We start from the raw sequence: 25013 nt of genomic DNA, 5'->3' as shown, positions 1-25013 counted from the left end.
AGGGAGCATGCACGGAAAAAAGTGAATGCAGATAGAGAAGGACACGTTAGACTTAAAACATCTTTAAATGATAAACTGTAAATGGTGACTTTATTTGTTAAGAGCGTTTCCAGTCTTTTCAACCACTCAAAGCTCTTTACAGTACAAGTCACATGCATCCATTCACACACGCAGTCATTCAGCGCTTCTATACGCACTCAGCACTTTTTCTATCACCCACCATTCATATACTCTCGGCACAGCAGTCAGGGGCAATTTAGGGTCAGTACCCTGCCCAAAGTAGTGGCGGGGATCAAACCACCGAGCCTCTAGTAAGTGGACGACCCTCTCCAGCTCCTGAACCACAGCCTCCCCCAATTTAAGCTAAGATGCCAGACTCAAGTTCTCAAATGTGAATTATTGCAGTTTTTCTAATTATAACTTTTTTCTTAGTTCTATTGTTAAAATATAAAGCAGAAGCAAAAGTGCAGTAAGACAGTGAAAAGCAGAACCTTTACCCAAGTGACAGGAACAGATAAGAACCTGACAAACGCAGTGACACTGCTTAACTCTGAGATGGGATTAAATCTGAATTATCTTGTCATTTTGTGGCAGCAGACTACAATACTATACCGTTTAACCATCATGGTGATGTGCTAGCGTTAATATAATGTATGTACTGTGAATCTACTACTAAAATGGGACACTTAGGCTCCATCCACACTATTACTATTTAATTCTAAATGTTTTAAAACTAAAACAATCTCCGTCCACAAAAGCATTTTTAGCTACGTATCAGTAATAATCCCCATCTGTACGAACACAGCTGAAAATGCAGATCACATGACCATTCATGTACACTGGGCATGTGCATGCTGATGTAAACAGGAAGCAGATTGTCTCCTCTGCAGTTGGTTGCTTTGTTCAAGAAAATATTGAATAAGAAACAAAAATGGTTTAAGGAAAGCACTGGGATTTATTTTTCCTGGACTGAGTTTCCAAACTTTTCCGTTTTAGGTCATCAAACTCTCCGGAGTAGCATAGATGGCAAAATGAAAACCTATTGGTTTGGCTGCAGCCTAAAGAGGTGATAAAGAGAGATGCACCAACCTCTTCAGTTCAAAAGGACAGAGTTATAGAGGAAGTGGTTAGAAAAGACAAGCATGGGATGGGGTACGAGAAGAAGATGGTGAAAACAGGAACTGACCAGTTTGTAGTCCTTGGTGGAGAGTTTGGTGAACCACTGGTTAAACTCCAGCACGGCTATTATGGCCACCAGATCCCTGAGGAACAGAGAAAAGGTCACAGCAGCAATTGAACACTCATTTTTGCATTAGAAAATAAATCATGTCACAGTAACAATACCTCCTTTCTCCTTTCCTTGGTTTTGTGCCACATGGCCTTTATCTGTGATTTATTGCGTTGGTTTGCTTTGGGAATGTTTTATCTCACCTGTTCTCCAGATGGCTGAAGTCCTGCAGGTTGAGTTCTCTAGTGTCTTGTGTTAAATAGATGGTGTCCACATCCTGCAAGAGGAAAAGTTCATCAAAGATCATATCAACAAACATGTTCGTATTTAGAGAAGTATCTGTTAATGAGTCACATAGAGACAAGAAACTGGAAGGAACACATTACAGATGTGACAAGAAGCAGCGAGAACATGGAGGATATCTTATGCAAAATAAATATGCAGACATGAAGTGAGGGTTACTACACTCATGTCCCGTTAAGCTGATCCTTTTTATTAAAGGGTTTTCTGCAGGTTTATGTTATATATCGAACTGCACTGAAGCACAGTTAAACCAGGATCTGTCAATACTGTACAATAATGCACAAACAAATATAAATAATACTGACCCACTGCACCTCCTCCTTGTAGGGCAGCCCCAACCAGTCACACACACATCTGTACATCTGAGAAAACCCACCTGCAACACACAGAGAATTAGCTCAACCAAAATGTCAATTACACAAATCTTTGGTTACAACTGTGATATGTGGTTCATGCAAAAAAACAAAACAGAAATGCACATATTTCTGCATTGTTTATTCTGTAAAACAAAGGTTTATCTGCACATTTACACGCTGGTAATGATGCATCTGTGTGATGGTCATGTTGGCTGAAATTATCGGCCATCCACTTTATCAGTTGGGCTCTAAAAACGTCTATACCCTTAATGTTAACTCACTATATGACTGAACCATTAGATAAACAGGTTCCTACCACAGGGTCCAGGTTCTGCAGGCTTGTTGTTCTCCCACAGAGTCTGCAGAGCGGTCAGCCGGTCAGGAGGCTCCATACAAAGCTTCTTCATCACTTTACTGAGAAGAGAAGATGAATGGAAACATGACTTCCTGTTTCTCTGTAGCTGGTGACATTTGCAAAAACGTATATTTCCCTCCCTTCAAAAAAGTTTCAATCAAGAAGCTCCAGGCTACTTTTTCACTTTCTGACTAAACAGTGGAGATCTTTCAAGCTGAACAACTGAGCACTCCAATAATATGGGGCTCAAATAAATGAATTAAACAGAAATGAATGTGTAATGGAAAGAAATATTTTGGATAATACAGTAAAATCAGTACTATGAGGCGAGTATTGATTCATATCTCTACACGACTGGTACAATAACATCACAATGAATCTATGGAAAGAAACTGGAATTGTTGGTTAAACTCACTTGGGTGGTAAACCAGGACATATCCTCAGGAGGCAGTTTCCTATGTGAGCCACCACCTCATTGACCTCCTCTGTCGAGAGCAGCTTCAGGGAGAAGGAGCCGCGCTCGTACTCTATCAGCAGCTGAAGGGACACAACACTGATCAGGGATTCATACCGGCGGCCATTGTTCCACCTGCACCTGCTTCAACCACTGCTATTTATCGCATAAGAAATAAAATCATTATTTGTTTTATTTCCATACATCTGTCTATTTCTAAATTAAATCTACTGTATAACACAAACCTTCCTATCACACTTCCCTTTTACTCCATTTCATATAGAACCCAACAGATTTATTGCCTTTTCTATAAAAATCGTCCAATATCGGTGTCTATGTTTATGTTTGCTGATATGTACTAATATTAGACATTTTACAGAATAAACAATTCAGAAAAGATGTAAAAATATGTTTACATTTTCTGTAGAAAAATATGTTTATTTCTTCAATTGAGTTCAATATATTTGGTTGTTTGTTTGTTTATAATTATTTATGATAAGGTTTTGGTGTGAAATATCAAACCTCAATAACAAACATATAGTTCCACCAGATTTTTTTACACCCTAATATTGGTAAAGATCCATATGAGCCGGGCTTTTGTTTCATATTCCACTTCTCTGCCCGTCTACTCTCATGTCTCTATCTGCAGAATTTACCCTACGATAATATAAATAACAAGAATAACCATAACCACGTATCACCATCTGTCCACTCAAACATCTACAGCCCACATCTTTGCATGAAGTAAAGATTTAACGTCATTTACCAAGACTACAATTATGCAAATGCTTATGTAAGTTGATATGTGCCTCCTCTATAGGCCAGAATTAACATAATCCTGGTTGGTACAGGAGAGCAGCAGGCAGTTATTAAGAGGACACATCTCCTGAGACGGGCGGGGGAGAGGTTCAGCTGCAGGAACAGTGTAGTTAGTGACAGATTATCATATTTTGTAGGTAGATCCTCTTCACTGACAGCGAGCCAGCTCTGGTCAAAAAGCCAAATGGAAGCTCTCTCCAGATGGAAGAAAAAATCTAAACCAGATCGTTTCTGGGCCCCAGGACAGATTTCACTGTCTCCTATGTAAATCATTTTCTTTAGGGATTATACTGGCGTTCAAGATATTTGGTTTTTCTCCTCCGGTTTGTGTGTCCCACTTACTCCATTTTTTGTAGACAGGCACTGTTTTATTGCAGAGTCGTATTGATCTTCTCATCATCAAGAGACTAAAAGCTAATTTCAAAAAGCAGATTGTTTTAATTGTTGGTTTGTCTTTACCTGTGTCGGCTTGTTACAAGCAATCCCCTGGATCTCCAGGTAATTAAGGGAGTGTTCCACCTAAAAAAGAGCAAAGAAATCACCATTAAAATACTTATAATAAACAGTGCATTATTAAATAAGTGACTGACAGCGAGTATATGGTTTCTGAAGGCACATTTTACCAAAAATGTATTATCAGAAAGGAAAGGAAGGAAAGATGCATATTTTTGTGCACACATGGGTGCCAGTGATATTTGAATGAATGATAATAAACGTTTAAGTGTGAGTGTGCTTGTGAGATCTTACAGTTTGTGACAGTAATCATGGTTTAATAACACCAGTCGAGCACAGTGACTGTCTGACTGAGGAATGTGCTGTAAAAATATGTCTGTCCTATAATTGACAGGTACAAATGTAGTAATTTCTTGTTTCTTTCTCAGGACCTGTGCCGACTACGTCACTGACCCCGGGAGGTTTTTGACACATTTGTTCTTTCAAATTAAAACTAAGAAGGGAGATGAGATAAACACTTAATTCTTGAACAAAAATATTACAGCATTTCATCTCTACCAGCTGAATATATTTAAAATGTGCACCACATTAAGACACTTAAGAACTTAAATTTGTTTTTCTCCTTGCAGTTTTTACAGTTTGCTTCCTGACTGATGTGAACTGAGAGATAGTCGAGTGCAGCTTTGACAGAAATTGGAAAATACGGTAAATCAAAAAAGGGCCTCCTTATTATTTTTCTGTTCATGTGCAAAAGACATTATTTAGAAAGCAGGTCCAGATAATGACACATCTTTTCATTCTCTGTTTCATGAGAGCATTTGAGGACAAAGAAAACAAAGAGAAGCGGAAGTCTGCCTTTCCCTACCTAAGAGGAGAAAAAAAAATCATCGGTTTATGTGAGAGGGGGAAACTTGAATACAAATTCCTACGTCTATATACAGAGCACACTGTTTTCCTGCGCTGTCTCTTCATCTCTTGCAGACACACACACAAACACACACATGCTGCACAGCGCCTGGGGGCGGACCAGGGAGCGAGGCCAGACTATTCCAGGTGGGCGCTGCTGAGTTCCTGAGGGCTGGCTCAGAGATGAGAGGTGGGAGACTGTCTGTCTACTGTCTGACTGTCTGTCTGCAGTACATGCAGTGTGTGTTTGTGTGTGTGTGCATTTTAAGTATTTCAGTGATGCCTGTGGTTACCAACTTATGATGGAAATAACTACTAGATATAGAAATGTAACACTCAATAACACATAATCCTGAATGGAAACTTCACTATAAAAAAAATCATCAACACTTAAATACAAATGGAGAAAGTAAAACAGTTTCAGTTCCTTTAAAAAAAGTCTGTTAGGCAGAATAGTCAGGAACCCCCCCCCCCAAAACTTGTTATATATTACACTCAGTTAAACATGCAATTGCTTTCTACTTATTTAAAAAAATCCACCTTAATATATGATGTTGATTTAGAAAACAGTATAACACACCTTCGCCATATCAACAGCATGGGAGTGCTACTAACTATAGCCAAGTATGATAGGAAAGTCAGCATAAATAAGTTATTGATATAATAATAATAATCATAATCATAATAATCATTTTGATTTGTATTCTGCTTTTCAATGTATCCAAGGCAGAGTAACACTGACAAAACTAAGTATACCAACTTAAACCTACCAAAATACTTAAATGTTTTGTTTTATTAAAGTGATCAATTGTGTTATTTTTACCTTTTAACTTTAATTTAAACAAACTGAATTCATCAGTGTGTCACCAATGACAATATTTTTTTAAGTTTGTAGATAATTTTCTTTTTTTAGTGTAGGAACACGTAGGTCTGACTAGTCTGCAATAGATATTTTGTTGACTTGTCTACAGGTAAATCATCACCTGTAAGTTACAGTGTTGTGGCAAACAAGTGTCCAAACCCAACTCAAAAGGGGTCAATGAGTTTGTTTCATTCAGCCAATACATATCATGATAGCCTCCATATTGAACTTAGCACCAGCCAATGATGAGTGAGCGTGCTGATAAATATGAGCTCTAGCCAATGACGGGCCTCTTGCTGGGCGGTGTGGGGAGGAACCAAATGCCCGAGTAATTGCATGGTTCACTCATTCTGTCACTGTAAGCACACTTTTTTGTTGTTGTAGGTTTTATGAAAAAGTCAATGTACGCTCTTGGTCATGTAGGCTGGATGATTCGATGAACACAGATTGACTTTACTTCTGATGTGTTACAATCAGTGATGAGACTAAACTGTAGATTTATTGAGATGTGTCTTTGAGTGGGACCATTCAAGGAGCTGAGTAAACAAGATTAGATGAAACGTTTTTAGGAAGTAAAGAGAGATAAGAGTGTAGAGTTGTGTGACATTTATGATAAGATGCTCCAGAAACAAAAAAAGACAAGAGGAAAAGAAGGAGAGGTGGATGCAAAGTACTGTGTGTGTGTGTGTGTGTGTGTGTGTGTGTGTGTGTGTGTGTGTGTGTGTGTGTGTGTGTGTGTGTGTGTGTGTGTGTGTGTGTGTGTGTGTGTGTGTGTGTGTGTGTGTGTGTGTGTGTGTGTGTGTGTGTGTGTGTGTGTGTGTGTGTGTGTGTGTGTGTGTGTGTGTGTGAGAGAGAGAGAGAGCATGATGTTTAGGGGGTTAAACAGACAGATTGTAAAGACCCCTGCAGCATCTCAAGAGCAGCCAAACCACCAATTGGAGACAGAAAACCCACTGAGAGGTGCACGAGAGAGCTGGAGGGAGATATCAACTGAGAGAAGAGAAATACTCAGTGAGTGTTAAACTGAGGGTTTACTGCTACTGCGACACAATACTTCAATGTCAAAGCCTGGGGCTCTGCTCGGCAAAACAATACTAACAAAATCCAGTCGTACGGATTGTTCTCTTGTGCGTTTTAGATGCGTCTCCAGGGCTTTCATTCATATGACGGATCAAATACATTGTCTACAATACATTCAGTTTGCCAGAAGCATAAATACATGTTCAATTTGACTGTCAACAAAAGCAGAGTTCAGGAAAAACCATCTGGAACACAGAGTCAATAGTTCACGTCATGGAACAGTGAGTAACAGCTAATCTTCATTTGCACTTAACTCATCTCACTGTAATATAGATTTCACATAAAAAAATCAATACGAGGAAGAAATACAGTGAGTTTTGTAATGAGAGTTGGCAGGTTTCATCTTTTAAAAGTGTCCATACGCAGCAAGACCTGACCCAGAAGTTTCACTATTGGTACCAATCCTGCATCCACTCAACTCTACAACTGTAAAAAGTCATCACTTACAATATTAATCAGGCCAAAATGGCATGTTACCATATTTTACCCAGTTTAAACTTCACAAATGTGAAGACTTGCTGCTTTTGCCATTATTTTAATCAATATTAATTGAATATCGTTTTTTTACTGCACAAAAAATATTAAGATGAGATCATCGTGTTCTGGCTGTGGGAATTTTTTGTGACTAAATGATTAAGAAACAATGACAATTATCTTTAGTCGTTAGTGCAGAGAGTCCCTGGTGGAAAAGCTACGTGATGGTTACTTATGAGAATAAAATAAATTAAGAAAATGTATTTAATTGGATTTTAAACGTTGTAAGTTATCCCTGTGTGCTGCTAGCTCAGTGGTGAGTGGGAGAGGAAAAACACAGACATAAAGAGAATGGGATGAAAGGATGAAGAGCGAAGAAGGATGGTTGAAAAAGAAGATAAAGGTGAGGGTGGGAAACCAGAATGAATGGCTTGAAGAGAATAAGTGGAGGAGACCAAAGGTTATCTGAGGCTGTAATCTGGTTAAGAGACAGGATACAAAGGCAGTACGCTGAAAGAATACAGCAAGACGTCCTACAGTACCTTCTCCTAATTAAATCATACTATAGTATGGTACAATAACAAAAGAAAAATCTAAAGTAAAGAAGAGAATAAAGCAAATGAGACCAGGTAAACAATACAATATTAAAAACAGTGTGAGACGTTAAGCAGACAGGAGAGCAGAGGGGGTAGTTCTTCATGCAGGTGTCTGATTCTTCCAGGTCCGAGCAGATAGAAAACAGCAGCTCCAGCTAAGTAAACATCTCCCAACACTGGAAACATATGACGTCATGTGAAGCAGGGGTCAGCTCGACTCTTCTTTATGGCCTCTCCTGCACCCAGTAAACCTATAAATCAGTTTTCAAGCAACCTAAACTGTCCCTGGAGGCATCGTGTTGACTGGAAAACATCTAATTGAATAGCAGCCATTAAGCGTTTCCTGGACCTGGTGCAACATGTGATGTGAGCTCATGAGTTTGGGGAAATACAGTCGAGAGCCTCTCTCTCTTTGCAGGAGGATCTGCAGTCCAGATAATATAAGCAGAACACTTTTATTTTAGTCTGTTACTATACACTATCAAAGCAGTGTTTGGTGTTATGACTTTGTGTTTCAGTTAGTGTGTGTGTGGTCTGACTAAAGGAAGTTTAATGCTTTAATGGTTTTAAATGGTCAATGTAATGGTTAATTACCTCCGCAAAGCAGGTTATGTTTCATTGCCGTTTATTTGTCTGTTTGTTTGGGTCTGATTACGCAAAAACTACAGAACTGATTTTATTGGAACTTGAAGAGTTTAACAGAACCCTTTAACTCTCTCTCTCTCTCTCTGTCTTTCTTTTTAACATGGCAAGATAGGATATGAGCCTATAGGCGGACGGATGCTCTCTCTGAATTGTAACTCTTCTAATTTAACTTTCTGGAGTCTGCAAAAAAAACGCTGGGTCTTGTGTGTTTTGGATTCCCATATTTTGATAGATTGAAAAATGTATTGTCTGTCATATCAGCAATGTTGTTTTGAAAAAATACCAAACCTTGGCAAGGTAGAACATTTTTTACTATGATAATCAAAAGCCTTCAAAACAGCCAAAATAGCCCACAACTCCTTAGGTTAATAACAAGTCTATATAACAAGATGAAAGCTACGATGGTTATGTCGAATTTAAACCAAAGTCAGGTTATTAGCAGCAGATATATCGTATGATCATTCTGCATTGGTACCGTTTTCACTTTCTTTGTGAATTTCATTTGGTGAATTTGTCAAGACATAATCTTGTTGAATAACATCAGGTAGACTGATATACTGAGGAATGGTATCTATGAGTTTGTGCAATTTAGTGCGGCTTGGTTGAATTTCAGGGGCTGTTGGGCCTTGGCAGAGATATGCGCTCTACTTAGTGCTAAACAGCATATGTTGGAAAAATGATACAGCAAAGTTAACACAACTATCTCATCTCATAGTCCATTTAGCAGCTGTGCTGGAGCTCTTGATCATATCAGATGATCATCAGCAGATGGAGTTTGCTCATTGTGGCATTACAGACATTCAATATTTGGATTTTAAAGACTTTGCACAACCTCTGTGGCCTAAAAAAAAGTTTCTCTTTAAGATTCAGTCAGCTGATAACAAACATGTGATAAGATTAAAAGCTGTGGAAGAAATGCTAAATGGACCATGAGGTGAGACAGTTTTGCCAATTGGTCAAGAATGAACTTTGAAATTCTTACAACAAAGTGATCAGTGCACTAACCACTGATACTTTCGTGTATGGAGATGAATACAACAGGTACCTTTTTTAAACAGGTGATAATATCTCCATATATCTAATAATCCAGTTTTTCTCATCGTGCAGTTGCAACATGAAATAACCTACAGAACAATCAAAAGCTCAGCTCATTTTTATCCTCAGACAAATTAAAGGTTTTAATATTACCTCAATTTACCTCCTCAGCTGTTCCTGTTTTACAAATTTTATTGTTTCTTATTTGTGTTTCCTTGGTTTCTTGGAATATTTGGTGTATTTTCTGTACTTGTCTGTAATGCAAATTAGGTCTCTACCTTGATGTTTTTCCGAGTTCAAATAAAGGTTGAAGTTTCTCTCCTCAGTAAACTCACTTGTCCAAGTTTATGGTCCCAGCAACGGATTCTATTTACACTTGCTGTTGCATTGTAATGTTGTTGGATCGGTGCAGCTGGAAGTTTGTTTCAACATCTGCATCATGTTACTGCACTACTGGTTTTTATGTTCTGGTGGTGACAATGATGCTGGTAAAGATGATGACAGATGTTTCAGTGCTGGTGCAAAGAGATGCCATCTGTGCTGCATTATGACACAGCTGTTCCATGCTTAAAAAAAGACTTGTCAACCAGCTATATAATTGCACTATAATCAGGCAAACACAGAGCTGCTACTTTAACCATAATCTGCTATTTTAAATCACCCATGCAACACACAGGCACATGTGCACAAACACACAAAGTCACAGTTAAACTAAAAAGGGACGAGTTGGAGTCAAAAGGGGGAACAAATCTGTAAAAAAACGGTGACACATTCTGGAACTAAGAATGTTTGAGTTCATCTAATGAAGCTTTCAAGAATTCAAATTAAAGGGACAATAAGTAGCTTTCGCCACTAGGGGTCTCTCAATAATTTGATTACTTGGTAAAGCAGTGTGGGATCATGGGAGTTATTGTTCTCACCAGCAGTACAGATGAAAGTTTACCTGATGCGACTCAAAATGTAAATCCCGTTCACAGATGAGGTCATTTAAGGCGGCACTGATAAATCGGGATCCCTTACGCATGACCGATACAAACAGTGGAAGGAACAAAAACAGCCGCTTAGCTAACTGGCTAACTGCCTTACTGACTAGCAGTGTGCTTTTCCTTCCTCATTATGTCATTTACACTGGGAGTTATAGCAGAGACAACACAACTGTGGTGTCAATCAATTACTGAAAGAAGAGGGTCATTTCCGACATTGTCTTGTGATGAATTTACGTTCAGGCAGGTGAGAAATAAACATTCTACAACATTTGTGGCACTTGTACTCATGTCTGGTCTCTGGAAACAAAGTGCTGACTGTGCAACACACAAAAAGTTAACAGAGTTCCTGCTCTTACCTTGGCGGGGATGCGTGCTGTCAGGAGGTAGGCTCGGTGAGACGCGAGAGCCTGAAACAGAGAGAGAACAGAGAGAATAATGAGTACGTGGCTGTAAATATACACTCTGAATGACAGGAACATGGAAATGACAAAGAACGCAGGGAGCTCTCCCGCTGACTCATCAGGATGAAAAGGCTTGTGACTCTGAAACAACTCTGGCGAAGGACAATATGGCGAAATACTCCCCTCCACTTGAAAACAAACATAAAGACAGAAAATAACTCAAGAGCCACTTAAAGACGTGTCTGGTATCAACGTGAACAAGACAAGATGTCTTTGTTTTTATTGGAGAACACCCTGTCTGAGTGAGACCATCATTAGGTCAGAGTGTTTCTCTTTATGTTGCCTCGGCCTGCTGAGCAAACTGGACTCCAGCTGCCACTGGTCATTAGAGCGCACAGAACGCTGAGGACCGAGTTTGCTTCGGTTGCTGCGCTACGAATAAGTGGAGGAAAAAGTGGAATACATAGACTTGGCATTCATACCAAGAAAAACAGCCTTAAAAGGGCCGGTTTATAGAGAAGAAACTCTAGGAAAGATTCCAGTCCTGCGTGCAGCGAATAGTCCAACCACTGCGTCTCTCGTATTCTAATTCTATGATGAAAATGCAGGTGAACCAAAGTGAATTATCATTTATAGACCGTAAAATAATCTACTGGAGGATAAAAGGTCAACACAAGGAAATACTTAGAAAAAAACTAACTTATTTAACATCTAATGCAAAGTGATGTTTAAAGTGCCATGACTTACTGAAAAAATAGCTTAGACGGCTAAGAAAACCAACAAATTGAATTAGTGATTATTTCTATTGCATGAAATAAGATTTTTGCCAATTGTTTTCTGCAGAGCAACCTGCAATGACCTTTGAGGCAGCACATCTTTTTTCCTTTTACTCTGCACTGATTACAAACTCAACCAAACTAAGATGCCGCAAATATAAAAAACAGTTCATAAACATTGACGATCTTGGTGTTTAGAAAGCTTGTGTGTAAAGACTCAGGGGAAAAAAAGGCCACACAAACATTTTGGGTTTTGCTGCAACAGGAGGATCAAGGTTAGAAGCCACAGAAAATAAATGTCAATGGATGAAACAGGGAACAAGAGAATGGAGTTAAACACAAAAGCTGAGCTTAGACTGGAAGAAACATGTAAAGAAGGAGAAACTGACATCGGGGAGATGAGACGAGAGGGAGCAGAAAGACTGATCAAAGGTGAGAGAAAAGTGGAGATGTGGTTTTAAAGCAGAAGATAAAATAAAAGACTACACAGGAGGGAAGGTAGAGAGAGTGCAGCATACTAATAAACACCGACAGGCATGAAGGGAAAGAGAGCAGGAAAGAAAATGAAGAGAGAGAGAGCACAAGAGAGACGTCTATAAACAGTCACAAAGCACATGAAAGAAAGAAAACAGAGGGATGAGAGATGGAGGTAAAAATGGATGACAGTGTCTTGCAGCCCTCTGTGGCCCGGCTCCACAGGCAGGGCCTGTGTGTTTGATGTGATGGAGGCAGACAGGCCGGCCTACGTGACCAAAGATAACCTCTCCTAAAGAGCACCAGTCACCACGGCTATGCTCAGCTCGCACGCTCACTTTCACTTTGTTCTCTTGTCGAGACCGATGCTAAAATACACAGTGAGTTTGACTGCAGGTGTGGGTTAGTTCACAGCAACAACTATTTTCTAAAACACCCTCTTCAATTCTACGCCTGGCTGACTGCAGTGATACCTTGGTCAGAGAACCCCCAACAAGACCCCATGCTACCAGCTCTCTGCCCAAAGCTTTGACATTTTAGATGTTTGGTTGAAGACTAGCACATCTAAATGTGTGTGAATGAAGTGTCTGAAATGGTGGTGGGGGCACTTAAACTACCTATTATTCATGTTTATGCACAATCTGCACTTTCTTGATAATTTGATTATTTATAATTTGATTGGAATGCTATGGTGTGGTATCATGTGTTGCAAGACAAGGCAACAGTTATCATCCAGATTATCTTTTTATTATTTAAAAGTGAGAATACACAACCAAACAAAAGGTGAAGTCGTATTTGAACCAGTGAACAGGGATTGATGCACTTAATGGACAATACGTTTAATAGTTTTATCATTTCATTTTTTCCCCGATATATTGTATTACTAGATAATAAATTGTTTTATAATAATAAGAATACATTTGATTTCACAGTGCCTTACACCTTACAATATATCATGAATAAACATGGAGAATTAAAGAAGAACCAAAAGCTGAAATCAGATGGTTGCAAAAACACCAATCAGTGACTGAAGGAATAATCCTGATGATGTCATCGGAGTATCGACTTCTTCTTGACCATTTTGTATCTGTCTTGTGAGTCACTCTATCTCATGGAAGTGCAATACAACATTGACGCCTTTTGAGCAATGCTGCTCTTTTGGCTAATTTCAGCAATTACCTCATTGAGAACAATGTTATCATAACCGATACTACAGTCAAACCTTTAAATATGAAATACTGTAAGTTTCAGATTGTACCTCTTCAGTCACATTTTGAGTAAAGAGAGCAACAGCAGAAGAATTGTCAGTAGGTAATACGATTTCTGTGGTCTGTGTGAATGAACCTTAAGTGAAAAATAAATTTGAAAGATAAAAATAAAAATCAAGTTGTAAAGAGTTTGGAGTTTGGCTGCAGACTTTTGAAAGTGGTTGGCAGAAAAAAGTCCCTGAATGTTTGACACAAGAACCTTACGTTGCTTTATTTTCCACAGATGAAGCTGTGGTTGTGTCTGGTAGCATTCAGTCATTATTTTATTTCTTAACAGTGTGAGTGAAAAAACACCAGGATTTAAAAAAAGACAATCAGTCAACTGTGGACAGATGCTTTTAACTTATTAAAACACTTTTAACTATACTCTGATTCCTGTTGCCGAAACATCTCCTCCTCCTCCTCCTCCTCCTCCTCCTCCTCCAAGTGCATGACTGCCCATCTGCAGCTCTCCCTATCTGCCCTTTGGACTGGACAAAGCCTCAACACCCCCCTGTTTCATGACCCCCTCCTCCCCTCTTTCAGCTTTGGGCTTTCCCATCGTCCAGTCATTTCACAGCAGCCACCATCCCGCCATCAGCTCTGCTCAGCCAACCAGATGGCAGCTGCATTGGAGCATGTCTACAAGACCAGAGAGCATCTGCTATTAATCTCTCTCTCCCTCAAACACTAATTCAGAGGTGCTTTGGCATAAAAGACAACAACACTGTCCTTCAAGTTGTGTCATGTTGGACACAGAGACATAACCTGTGTCCTTCCTCAGGGACTATTTTTAGACTTTAAGATGTCATTTAGCTGAGTGAATTTTAAATTTACAGAACTCAATTGGCAACAGTAAAATAAATAATGATTTGCATCTTAGGGAAGGTGCATCTCTGTCTCAGACTCACTTGTCCAACAGTGGCTACATGTTCTGTTTTCTTTTGGTTGTTCATGTTTTCCATGTTCGACCGGCTGTTTGTGTTCCCTGAGCCTGGTCCTGCTCCGGATCGCTGACAGTTTAGAGATAATCTGCCGATTTATAATCTGAGTTTCGTAACATATATCATTCTAATCTACTCTGACTCGTACTTTCTTTCCAGTGTTTTGAGTAGAAAAATCTCATAGCTGTGTGGAAAGCCAGCTATACGACGAGTCAGTGTGTGTCTTCCCAGCACTGACTGATACAGGAGCCTTTTCTGGGCTCCGCTCAATAGGTCTTTGGACTGGAGGGCGTCTGAAGAGCTGGATATAAAGTGTTTAAAAATGGGAGAGCTCTCTTCTGAATGTTAATTATCAGAGGGTTGATAAGCATTTGTTGGGTTTTTTCTTTGTTGGCTATTTATCCCTACGGGTAATGACTGAGTGAATACTTCGACATGACACTATTAAATATCTTAAGGCAGATTTTAATTGGAATTAAAACAGATAAAAATGTATCTTAATTACATTTGGAGCCTGTTGAAACTCCCTGTTGCTGTTATGGTTACACCATAGTGTAATTCTCCCCATTCATCTCCACACGCACACACACACACACACACACACACACACACACACACACACACACACACACACACACACACACACCAAAACTAGTGGCTCCCATACAAGATAAGTGCCACAGGCTCTAAGGCACCATTTGTCTCCTTGGCCTGCGACACATGCAAGAGAGGGGGAGAGAGAGTAGTGTGTGTGTATATTCAGAGTATACAACATATACCATTCATAATTCCTGCTTCACAACCACATACCCATATACACACAAACACACACGACCTTGCACTTCATAGACATGTGTGTTCATCAGTGATCCTTTAATGGGATTCAAGACCTTGTAAACTTCTTTCATGTTGTGTTATCTGTGTGTGTGCATGTATATTCACAGTATAGAACATATACCATTCATAATTCCTGCTTCTCACACACACACACACACACACACACACACACACACACACACACACACACACACACACACACACACACACACACACACACACACACACACACACACACACACACACACACACACACACACACACACACTTCATAGACATGTGTGTTCACCAGTGATCCTTTAATGGGATTCAAGACCTTGTAAACTTCTTCCATGTTGTGTGTGTGTGTGTGTGTGTGTGTGTGTGTGCACACAGTGTGGCCACTCGCAGGACTTCCAATCCTCGGATTATCTTTTTTCGGTCAAATTGTGAAAACCCACCCAGCCCCTCCCATTTACCCACGCCACATGTGCCAGTCACACATATTGCGTTGCTATGGTAACGGTTAACCCATACCGCATACACACATTTGTGAATACACACTCACTCGTGCTGCGGTGCCAAGCCTCGCTTGAGAATGTCAATGAGTTTTCAGGCCCTTAGACAACGTTGACGCTGGGCTACAGTTAAACTGAATCTCCGTAGGAAGCGGAGCAGCACAGAGCAGCGTTTCATCTGCACTCGTTCAGCTGTGGCAGCACTCAGCCACAGGAAATCTACCCCCGCCAAAAATGCTTTATTCATCCATCATGTCTTGGCGTGCATTCACACTCTATTTTATCTATCTCACCAATTTGTGCTCAGTCTTTTAGTTCAGTTTGTTGTGGTGAGAACTTTCTTATAAAACTCTGCTGGTAAACAAAGAAAATGATGAAACGTGGTAACTGCAAGTGCTCCACATGTTTGACCACTGAGATTTGTTTGATTCATCCACCTGGAAATGAAACTATTAAAAAACCTTGGGAAAATAATGGTACATTCTTATGTCTTCTCATACATGTTCCTCATTGGTTTTTATAGTTTGACATTATGGGAAATACACTTGGTGGCCGCCCCAGGTCCCACACTCAGGGACCTCTGCTGAGCTCCTTTTCTGGCTGGACTGCAACAGCAGACTGACGCGTAGTGTTGAAGTCTCTGAGTCACTGTAACATTTACTGATGTGTTTTTTAATCCAGCCAGGCGCTAAAAAGAAGTTTTAACCAAGATCAGGTCTTTCATTCATTTCCTTCTAACAGGCAAAATTACAGCAGCCTTTATTTTGAGTCAGCTAGTTTTTAGAACTTTGAATGGTTCGCCTCCTGCTGCCTCCCTATGAGCCTGATCACCGTTTGAGACCCTCAGTCAGGGACCTGCTGATGGTTTCAAAATCTCAACTTGACACCAAAAGCTGACCAGGCCTGTGCTGTCGGGGCCCCTCAGCTGTTCGCTCAACATCTGAGGACCTGATGATATTTGTTGCGATTGTTTCAATTGTGGAATTTTTTACTTTTATTCCTTGATTTTACTTTGGAACTTTCTACAATCATCAAGTGCAGATCATTTCGCCCCTTAACACCAAGACTGAGAAACGCAACAGTTCCCCCCATGAACATATAGCGTAGAATTTTTACATCTGAAAAGCAGGGACTATCAAATTTCAGCATTTTTGCTTGAAAAATTCTAAAACCAATTATCAAATCATTTTTTAGCACTAAATAAGAATAATTAGTTGTAACCCTGATATGATTAGAATAGTAGAGGGGGGAAAAAACTGTCGCAATTACAATCATGCCCACACTGCTGAGTCGTTATTGCATAACAAATGCCAGAGTGTCCTGCATGTACATGTGTTTCTAACATTAATGAGTCATGATGTGCTCGCTGCAAAATGTTAATGCAGCACAATGGTAATGAGGATGTTTTTAGAGAAAGAGAGAAAGACTACAGAGAGAGAGAGAGAGAAAGACTACAGAGAGAGAGAGAGAGAGAGAGAGAGAGAGAGAGAGAGAGAGAGAGAGAGAGAGAGAGAGAGAGAGAGAGAGAGAGAGAGAGAGAGAGAGAGGACACAAGGGAGCGAGACGTAAGCGACGGAGAGGAGGCAGAAGGGCAAAGCAAGTGAAATTACTTAATAGATTCTAAGTGCTGTTTCGCTGATAAGAGCCAAGATTTAAATTGCAATCAGCGGGAAAAGATATCTAATGAAGGGAAGAGTTTAAAAGTCGTATTTTCATCTCTATCAGAAGCGATGCTGCTGGGATGACCCCATCTTAGCTCTCCACTCAAATCAATCAGCGCTCCCTGGATCAAGTGCAGAAGATTGCTCCCCTCCTCTTATCCCGCACTTGTCCCTCCTACTCTTTTTCTCCTCTCCATGTCCTTAACCCTCATTTAGCCCCGATCTGCTCTCTCTGTATTGATAAGTGCCTAAAACCATATGTACCCACACTATGTGATTACAAAAGGTTCCAGATGATGAACAACACAAGCATGATGGCCATTTTACACAGTTTGCACTCTATATGTGAGACTTTATGCCGTTATCTTAAACTGAGTTTCTGGTGGACTGCACCATGAAGAAGTGTGTACGGAGGTGAACATATCCCCACATTGTACAGACTAACCTAAAATACATTTTTGGTACACTCCTTTCTTGTATTGTTTCTTACCATCTCCCTGTTGTAAAAATTGTTTTCTAGTCTATACAGTATTCATGTGTTGCATAAGTGTGTGAATGTATTCAAATGGGGAGCCAATAGAGGAGCAGGAACACACACACACACACACCGCCCTGCTCTCATCTTTGGCTTCTTTCACGGATGGTGTAATTCTGTGTAATAGAGGAGCGAGCTGATGTTCTATATATGCACAGTGGTAATTACACAGGGCGAAAAGACTGCACAGCACCATCTGCAAGGAGGAGGTCTCCATGTGTCGTGGTCAGAGTCGACTTGGGTTTCCACGAAAGCTGGGTTTATGTGTCAGTATGTCTAATACCTAAGTGGAGGCTGTGGCTCAGGACGTAAAGCATGACATCTACTCGGCAGACAGTTGTTGGTCCACTCCACGAGCATGGTTTGAATATAAAAGACAGAATTTATATGTAGAAAAAGCACTGTATGTGAATGAGTAGTGCTTTGAGTGATCGTCTAGAAAAGGGCTGTCTGAATGGGTCAGAGCATATTTAGTATCAGTTCTGAACATGTGGGAATGAAGACAATATTTAGGAAATAATATCCCATGAAAAATAGATGCTATATACATACATACGCAGTATATGATGATTATTTAAAATATTGAGTTTTTTTAGAAAAGCGTCTTCTGTCTATTTTTCCTGAATGTTTTTATTATTCAAGCAGATCTTGAAAATGAGACTTGTAGTTATATTCTATAAAGCTTGGTTGAGGCAGTTGCAATTATCAGATGACTACGCTGCTGAGGTCTTTTTCACATCAGGCCTCTTCCTGTGGAAGATTTATAGACAGGGTTCAGGTGAGTTTTTCTGTCATTTAAAATCGAGGGTCCATACTTCAAAGCTGCCACTTTATGAAACCATATTTGAATTCACTAGATCCAGATTTTGATTTGGATCTGCACCAAATGGCACACACTCATAAATATCAGTCCCTTAAACATGCCTGATTTTTTCCATCAAGATCCACAAATGATTCTCTGAGAAATCAATATAAAAAAATCTTGCAACGTTAAAGAAAGTGAAAATATTCCTTAAACAGCCCTCTGTTCCAGATCTGCACTTTTTAATTTCAATTTTATGGGTTCTTTCCTGGCTCAAAACGCATCAGCCTACCAAGATTCATGGTAATCCATCCAATCAAAATACACCCTCAAATCTACAGCCATCGAATGTGTCGAAACATCCTCAGAATAACAGAGAACATAATATAAACCTGCTCAAATCCCCTCAGCTGCAGAGGAATCACACACTATTTTCAGACCATGAGCCTGCGATGAGAACTGACTCTGAAACCAAATATAACCACTTATCTGTGGGAAACGCTGAGAAGGAGATGCAGGAGAGATCATCATCATGGTGGGATCAGCACTGAGGCCAACTTGAACCTAATCTGATTCGAGGAAAGAGCCCCCTCACTGCTCTGAAACGCAGGCAGAAAAATCGTTTGTTTTACAATACACGAGTTCAGCGCTGCCAAGACAAGAAGCTGACAGTGCAGCTGAGGTCTCGTCCTGTGACGTCTGCACACTCACACTGCTGGAGAACCACAGTACAATGTGTGTATGTGGGCAGGGTTCAGGGCCAGGACAGAAAACATGTACAGTCAGTTGCTCGTTGGGCAGCCTGGACAGTTGATAGTCTGCACCCAACATAAAACCATAAAAACAATAATATCACACCATAAAGCACAACAGCAGCCGGACAAGTAAAGACATTACCTTAAGCTGGAGTATTGATAGGATTATTACAGATAGAATTTGTAGAAACATTATAAAAACAAAATAAAAGTATCACGATTTTGAAGATATGAATATAATGCTTTATAATGCAGATTCTTCCTTAAAAGACCCCATTGACACCAAAGCTACAAATCACTTCGTCAGAATTCATTCCACTTTTTTTCAAATTATGGATGAAGCCGTTTTTTTTTTGCAGTGCTCATCCTCCTCTCACTGCTCCGGCAGCCAAGGAGAACGTTACGAGAGAGACATCAATTTTCTTTTATCACTGCCCTGCTCATCATTATGTGCTTTGCAGCCGAGGAGACGAGCGTGGTGAGGAACAAAGGCGGCTGACACTGGTACTTCCTGGCCAAATTTGATTGGCCGATCTCATCAGACCACAGCTGCAGCGGGCTGAGGCACGAATAAATGTGGTGTCTGATTATCTTTCACGACATGATTTAGGCTGATTTCTGTTCTTTATTATTGCCTCTGTTTTCAGTCAGAATATAAAGTGCCAGCACATAAGCATGGTGTGTTAAATAATAAATGAGATACACACAATGTAAGCTTGATGATTAAAATATATGGAGACACTTTGGTGGCAATAAAAAATTCTTTGTAGCGGCTGAGAATTTATCTCTGGACCAAAAATCAAATCCATTCAAATGGATGTGATAAACAGGACATAAATGCATGATATCATAAAGTATACACCATGAATGCCTGTGCATCATTGCCTCATTAACAGGCTCAAAATATACAACCAACCTCCCGAACACGTCTCACACAACACAACTGAGGTTGAGCGAGCAGGCATTTAAAAGGACGAGGGCAGAGGGATTAAATGATTGTGCTTTCAGATTAGGATTATGGTCCAGGTTGGCAAGACGCCCCCGAACGCTGGATGGATGTCAGGGCTTTGAGAAACTGGACCCTGGAGGGAATGTTAGAAGGAGTTCCTCTTAGAACAGTGTCAGCCTGCAGGGCGTCCTCTAAGAACCCTGTGTGTGTTTAGGTTACAGAGATAAGCAGTAAATGACAAGGGTCCATTCATTCATCAGCCAGGCAGCCAGACACAATGGATTGGTCTCTCTCTCTCTCTCTCTCTCTCTCTCTCTCTCTGTGAGTGTGTGTGTGGGTGTGTATGTGTGCGCTTAGCTATGCGGTGGCGAGCCAAGGTTTTTGGCTAAATGGGATATCACTGCAGACCACAGAGAGAAAAGAAAAATAGAGATCCGACGTGCAGAGGCTGTTATTTTTACAACTCAAACAAAGAAAGCCAAAGTGGAAAAATCTCCTGAAACTGGAGAAAAGTGCTTTTTTGATGAGAGAGAGAGAGAGAGAGAGGAAGAGGGAGAGAGCCACACAGGTACGACAAAGAGAAAGTGAGGGAGAAGAAGAAAGGACCGACAGAGACAAAGGCAGAGCGAGGAGAGAAGCAGGAGGGAGGAGGGAGGGAATGGGAGGATTTCGTTCTGCGCTGGTGTTGGCAGTACCCGTGGTTTCCCTCTGGAGTAGGTAGATAACATCAGTCGGCACTAATAACACACACACACACACACCACGCACACACACACACACACACACACACACACACACACACCCTTAGCGCTGAACACTGATTGAAACGATAAAGTCAGTGAGGCTTAGATCATGAATTATATTTCCCAGCAGTCAAGCAAAAGGTCCTCTAAAGAATATGTTTGTGTTATCAAAGTAAAAATGTCCCAGACAAGAGGCTGTAAGACTAACTGAGGGTTCCCTGTTAGGACTCGATGCTTTTCAGAAGAAAATGTCACCAGAATAAACTTAAAGTGGGAATGCTCCCTTGATGCATTTCTCCCAGAATAGGTGGACACAGCAAGATGAATATTCAAGCACTGTCACAACCACCAATTACTGTATGTGAGTTTCAAAATAATAGTTTGACATTTGGGGAAATATGCTTAGTTGCCTTCTTCTTGCATTTGATGAGAAGAGCCACCGTTGGTTTAGTTTAACACCAGGACTGGAAATAGGAAAAAAATAAATAATCAAAGACCCCCATAGTGGCTGACTGCGGTAACCGTAATAAACCGGCCTACTCCTTGTTAGTGGATGGGACACAGACCAAACTAAAAGCACACATCAAACACATTTTTCTCTTAAGATGGTTTCTATCATTTACAGTAATTGATTCTTTTTTTAAGTTTGGTTTTTACAACCTAGTTGATGTTATATTTTGGCTTGAATACTGGGAGAAAGAAGAGATGTGTTGTCCATCTTTAGGTACAGTCTATGGGGGGAGACAGCTCGCCTGCTTCTGTCAAAAAGGCTGTGAACATCAGGACCTTTAAAGCTCACCAATAATTACATCTGCATTTGTTTATAGGTTTATATTGTTTATGTATGTCAAAATCAAAATGTAAAAATGACTATCATTTGATTTTGTTGACAGGGCCATCCATTTCAGAAAAAAACTGTGTTGGAGAAAATGTATTGTATTTCATAGCATTTCATAAGGTCACAAAACATCAATATCCACTGCAACAAACTGCTGATCTGTCAAACACCCCCCCACACACACACACAAAGAAACATGGACACACATGAGTGCACACAAAGACCCACAGCGAGCAGCATGGTTAAGAGGTTGGGTATTTCCCCTACAAAGCCTGCAACATAGGATTTGAACCCACTTTCATCACCTTACGCTGTATAATGCATAATAAATTAAATGAAATAAAATAGAAGAGCGTAAGGAAAAGGTAAAGAGGGAACACAGTTTGCAGGCAATGATAAAACTGCAGAGACATCATAAAAACCAAACCACGCGGTAAAAGCATACGACATCGCTGGCAGAGTCGCCGCTGCAGTGGTTTTGTGAGAAACAGCTGCATGTGTGCCAGCAAATGTCTCGAAGGCAGAGGGAGCGGCGTGTCCAGGATCACACACATGGTTACAGTCTCATCTGATCAGGTTTATAACTCACTTTATCTCAGGCTAAAATACAAATTGATGACAAACTGTGATCATAGTGGCAATGAAACAATGAAAAGTGTCATGTAATTTACCTGTGGTTATCTTATTTCCAATCACTCGGCGTTTCCACAAAAAGAAAATCACATTGATTCAATGGATTGCTCCGCGGCTGTTTACTATGACACCGCCCTCAAATGTCATTATCATCCGATCAATCTGTTTACTGCTGCGACCTACAAACCCCATTCAATTACACCCAATGAGGGCAGGCTGATACTGTAACAACCAGGCCACTCCATTATAACACCCAATAGCCACTCTAACCACAGTACGATGGATTTACAAGGGACGATACCAGTTGGATCAAATGTGCAGGATTCGAACAAACTAAAAAAGAAACAAGATCTCGTGTCTCTATGGACTCCAGATTGAAACCACACATATTGTAGGTAAACGGGACGAGTTTATAAAAATCAAACCAAGCCAATGACCTGAGGTAGGGTCACTGTGTTACTTTGACTGTCTGAGTGACCATGACCCTGACCTATGAGATAATGATGATGAATGGCTGTGGGCGGGACTTGCGTGGAGCCACGCTATATCGCTGGGTAATATGTCTCTAGGGAGTTTTTGGCAGAGCATTGTGGGCAGGAGGCTTGCTATAAAAAAAATCCTTATTCAGCATTGTGAGGCCTAATACAACACAGAGACTGACAGATACTACAAAATAAAACGTGACAGTGAGTGGACATACTACAGGACACAATGAGCATTTCATAGGGCTGCCCCAACCAAAGACTTTAGTAGTGGACTGATCGTCGTGAGATCAAGCAATTACCACACGTTTACGCATGACTACAATATTAAGTTAACCACATTCTTTTGACTGTATAAACACAAATGACGTCCTGCAGTTCATGATACTATTTCAAATGATACATATATAACACTTAAGGTGCTGTTATGACAGTAAATATTTTGTTCTGTAGAATTAATATAATTTTCTGCAGTCTAGCTTATTTAATTTTACTCACTAATCTGAACTAAGTGTGTATGTGTGGCACTTCCTGTAACTTTACTTCTTTGCTCTGTTTCCCTTTGGCGTTTGTCATAAATGTGATGTATAGTTATTTTATTATTTAAGTTTTATTTTATTTTAATACATTGTCATCTTTCTTACGGTGCATTTTTCTCTTTTTATCCTTGACTCTCTTCAAAAGGGGCCCAGATTACGCCATGACAGTCCTAGGAACCATGGGACACAATGCGTCAGAGCCGCCCACACACACACACACACACACACACACACACACACACACACACACACACACACACACACACACACACACACACACACACACACACACACACACACACACACACACACACACACACACACACACACACACACACACACACACACACACACACACACACACACACACACACACACAGTGAGAACCAGCCCCATGTTGAATTTCTCCTAATTAACCAGCTCACTCAGCTAAATCTGTTCCAGCACAGAAACCACCTCTCAGACAGAAGGGGAACAAAACTAGACTCCATGACTAACCTAAACTTACATCTGCATTCAGCCTGTTCCGACAGACGACTCTGGTGTGACACAGAAAATCAGCTTCAAGTTGAGGCGAATCACTGTTGAGTGTTTTAGGGTTTGTTCATCCCATTTAAATGCATAAGGACATGAGACACAGCTCTGTTTGATGAGAGGCCAAGACGTATAACTAATGGGATTACTTCAGACTGGAAACACTGTTTAAATATATCCATAATTTGATCTGTGGGAGAAGGAGCCAAATCAACACTGACGTCTCACAGCAAGGTGGGTTTAAACAGCACCGGAGCCACCTGGGACCTTCCTGTGCTCGACTGTGTGAGTTTCCTCTCCCACGTTGTGTGTGATGTGAATTAGGAACAAACAATGGATCTGTGATTGACTTTGAAAAGGGTAAGTGGGCGGCATATTAAAGTGTGATACACATACAAAAACACTACATTAGAATCTTTAGCAGGGTTTTTTTGTTTAGCTGGCTGTTTTAAAACTTTTAATAGAAGTGAAACAATTAATATATTATCTTTGACACTCTGATTATCGCAACCTCTCGAAAAACAGTATCTGCTGCTTCTATTTTAAATTTTGCGCTTTCGGAAATTACAAGGGCAAGTTTAAGCTAGAAACAGATTCATAATTTTGGCACAACACCACACTTTCACATGTATCTATTGTCCATTTAACCAAACAAAAATCATTAAACTCTACGCTTTAATGGATTATATAGTGACTGTGTGTACTCTGCAGGGAAACTGTTTGCCCTGAATGTCACCCCAATTATGTTAATAATCACCACAGCAATGTGATAGAAAACACAGAGCCTTCAGGCAGAGACGATTATTTAATAGAC

At 40.2% G+C, this 25013-nt stretch overlaps 1 protein-coding gene across 4 annotated transcripts in view; it reads right to left on the bottom strand.

Annotated features, from left to right (window-relative positions):
- Positions 1 to 25013, bottom strand: part of LOC118113864 (F-actin-uncapping protein LRRC16A) — a 68340-nt gene that overhangs the window by 31543 nt on the left and 11784 nt on the right. For all 4 annotated transcript variants that reach the window (XM_035163907.2, XM_035163909.2, XM_035163908.2 and 1 more), the window contains exons 3-9: positions 10909 to 10959; positions 3975 to 4034; positions 2658 to 2779; positions 2204 to 2301; positions 1837 to 1907; positions 1432 to 1505; positions 1187 to 1262 (exon numbers count right to left, since the gene is read on the bottom strand). In XM_035163907.2, the coding sequence (XP_035019798.2) occupies positions 1187 to 1262; positions 1432 to 1505; positions 1837 to 1907; positions 2204 to 2301; positions 2658 to 2779; positions 3975 to 4034; positions 10909 to 10959 (552 nt within the window). The remainder of the gene's footprint in view (positions 1 to 1186; positions 1263 to 1431; positions 1506 to 1836; positions 1908 to 2203; positions 2302 to 2657; positions 2780 to 3974; positions 4035 to 10908; positions 10960 to 25013) is intronic.

The sequence above is a fragment of the Hippoglossus stenolepis genome, chromosome 8 (assembly GCF_022539355.2).
Source record: "Hippoglossus stenolepis isolate QCI-W04-F060 chromosome 8, HSTE1.2, whole genome shotgun sequence".
In the NCBI taxonomy this organism is placed as follows: Eukaryota; Metazoa; Chordata; class Actinopteri; order Pleuronectiformes; family Pleuronectidae; genus Hippoglossus; species Hippoglossus stenolepis.
This window is presented reverse-complemented; position numbering and strand designations above follow the sequence as displayed.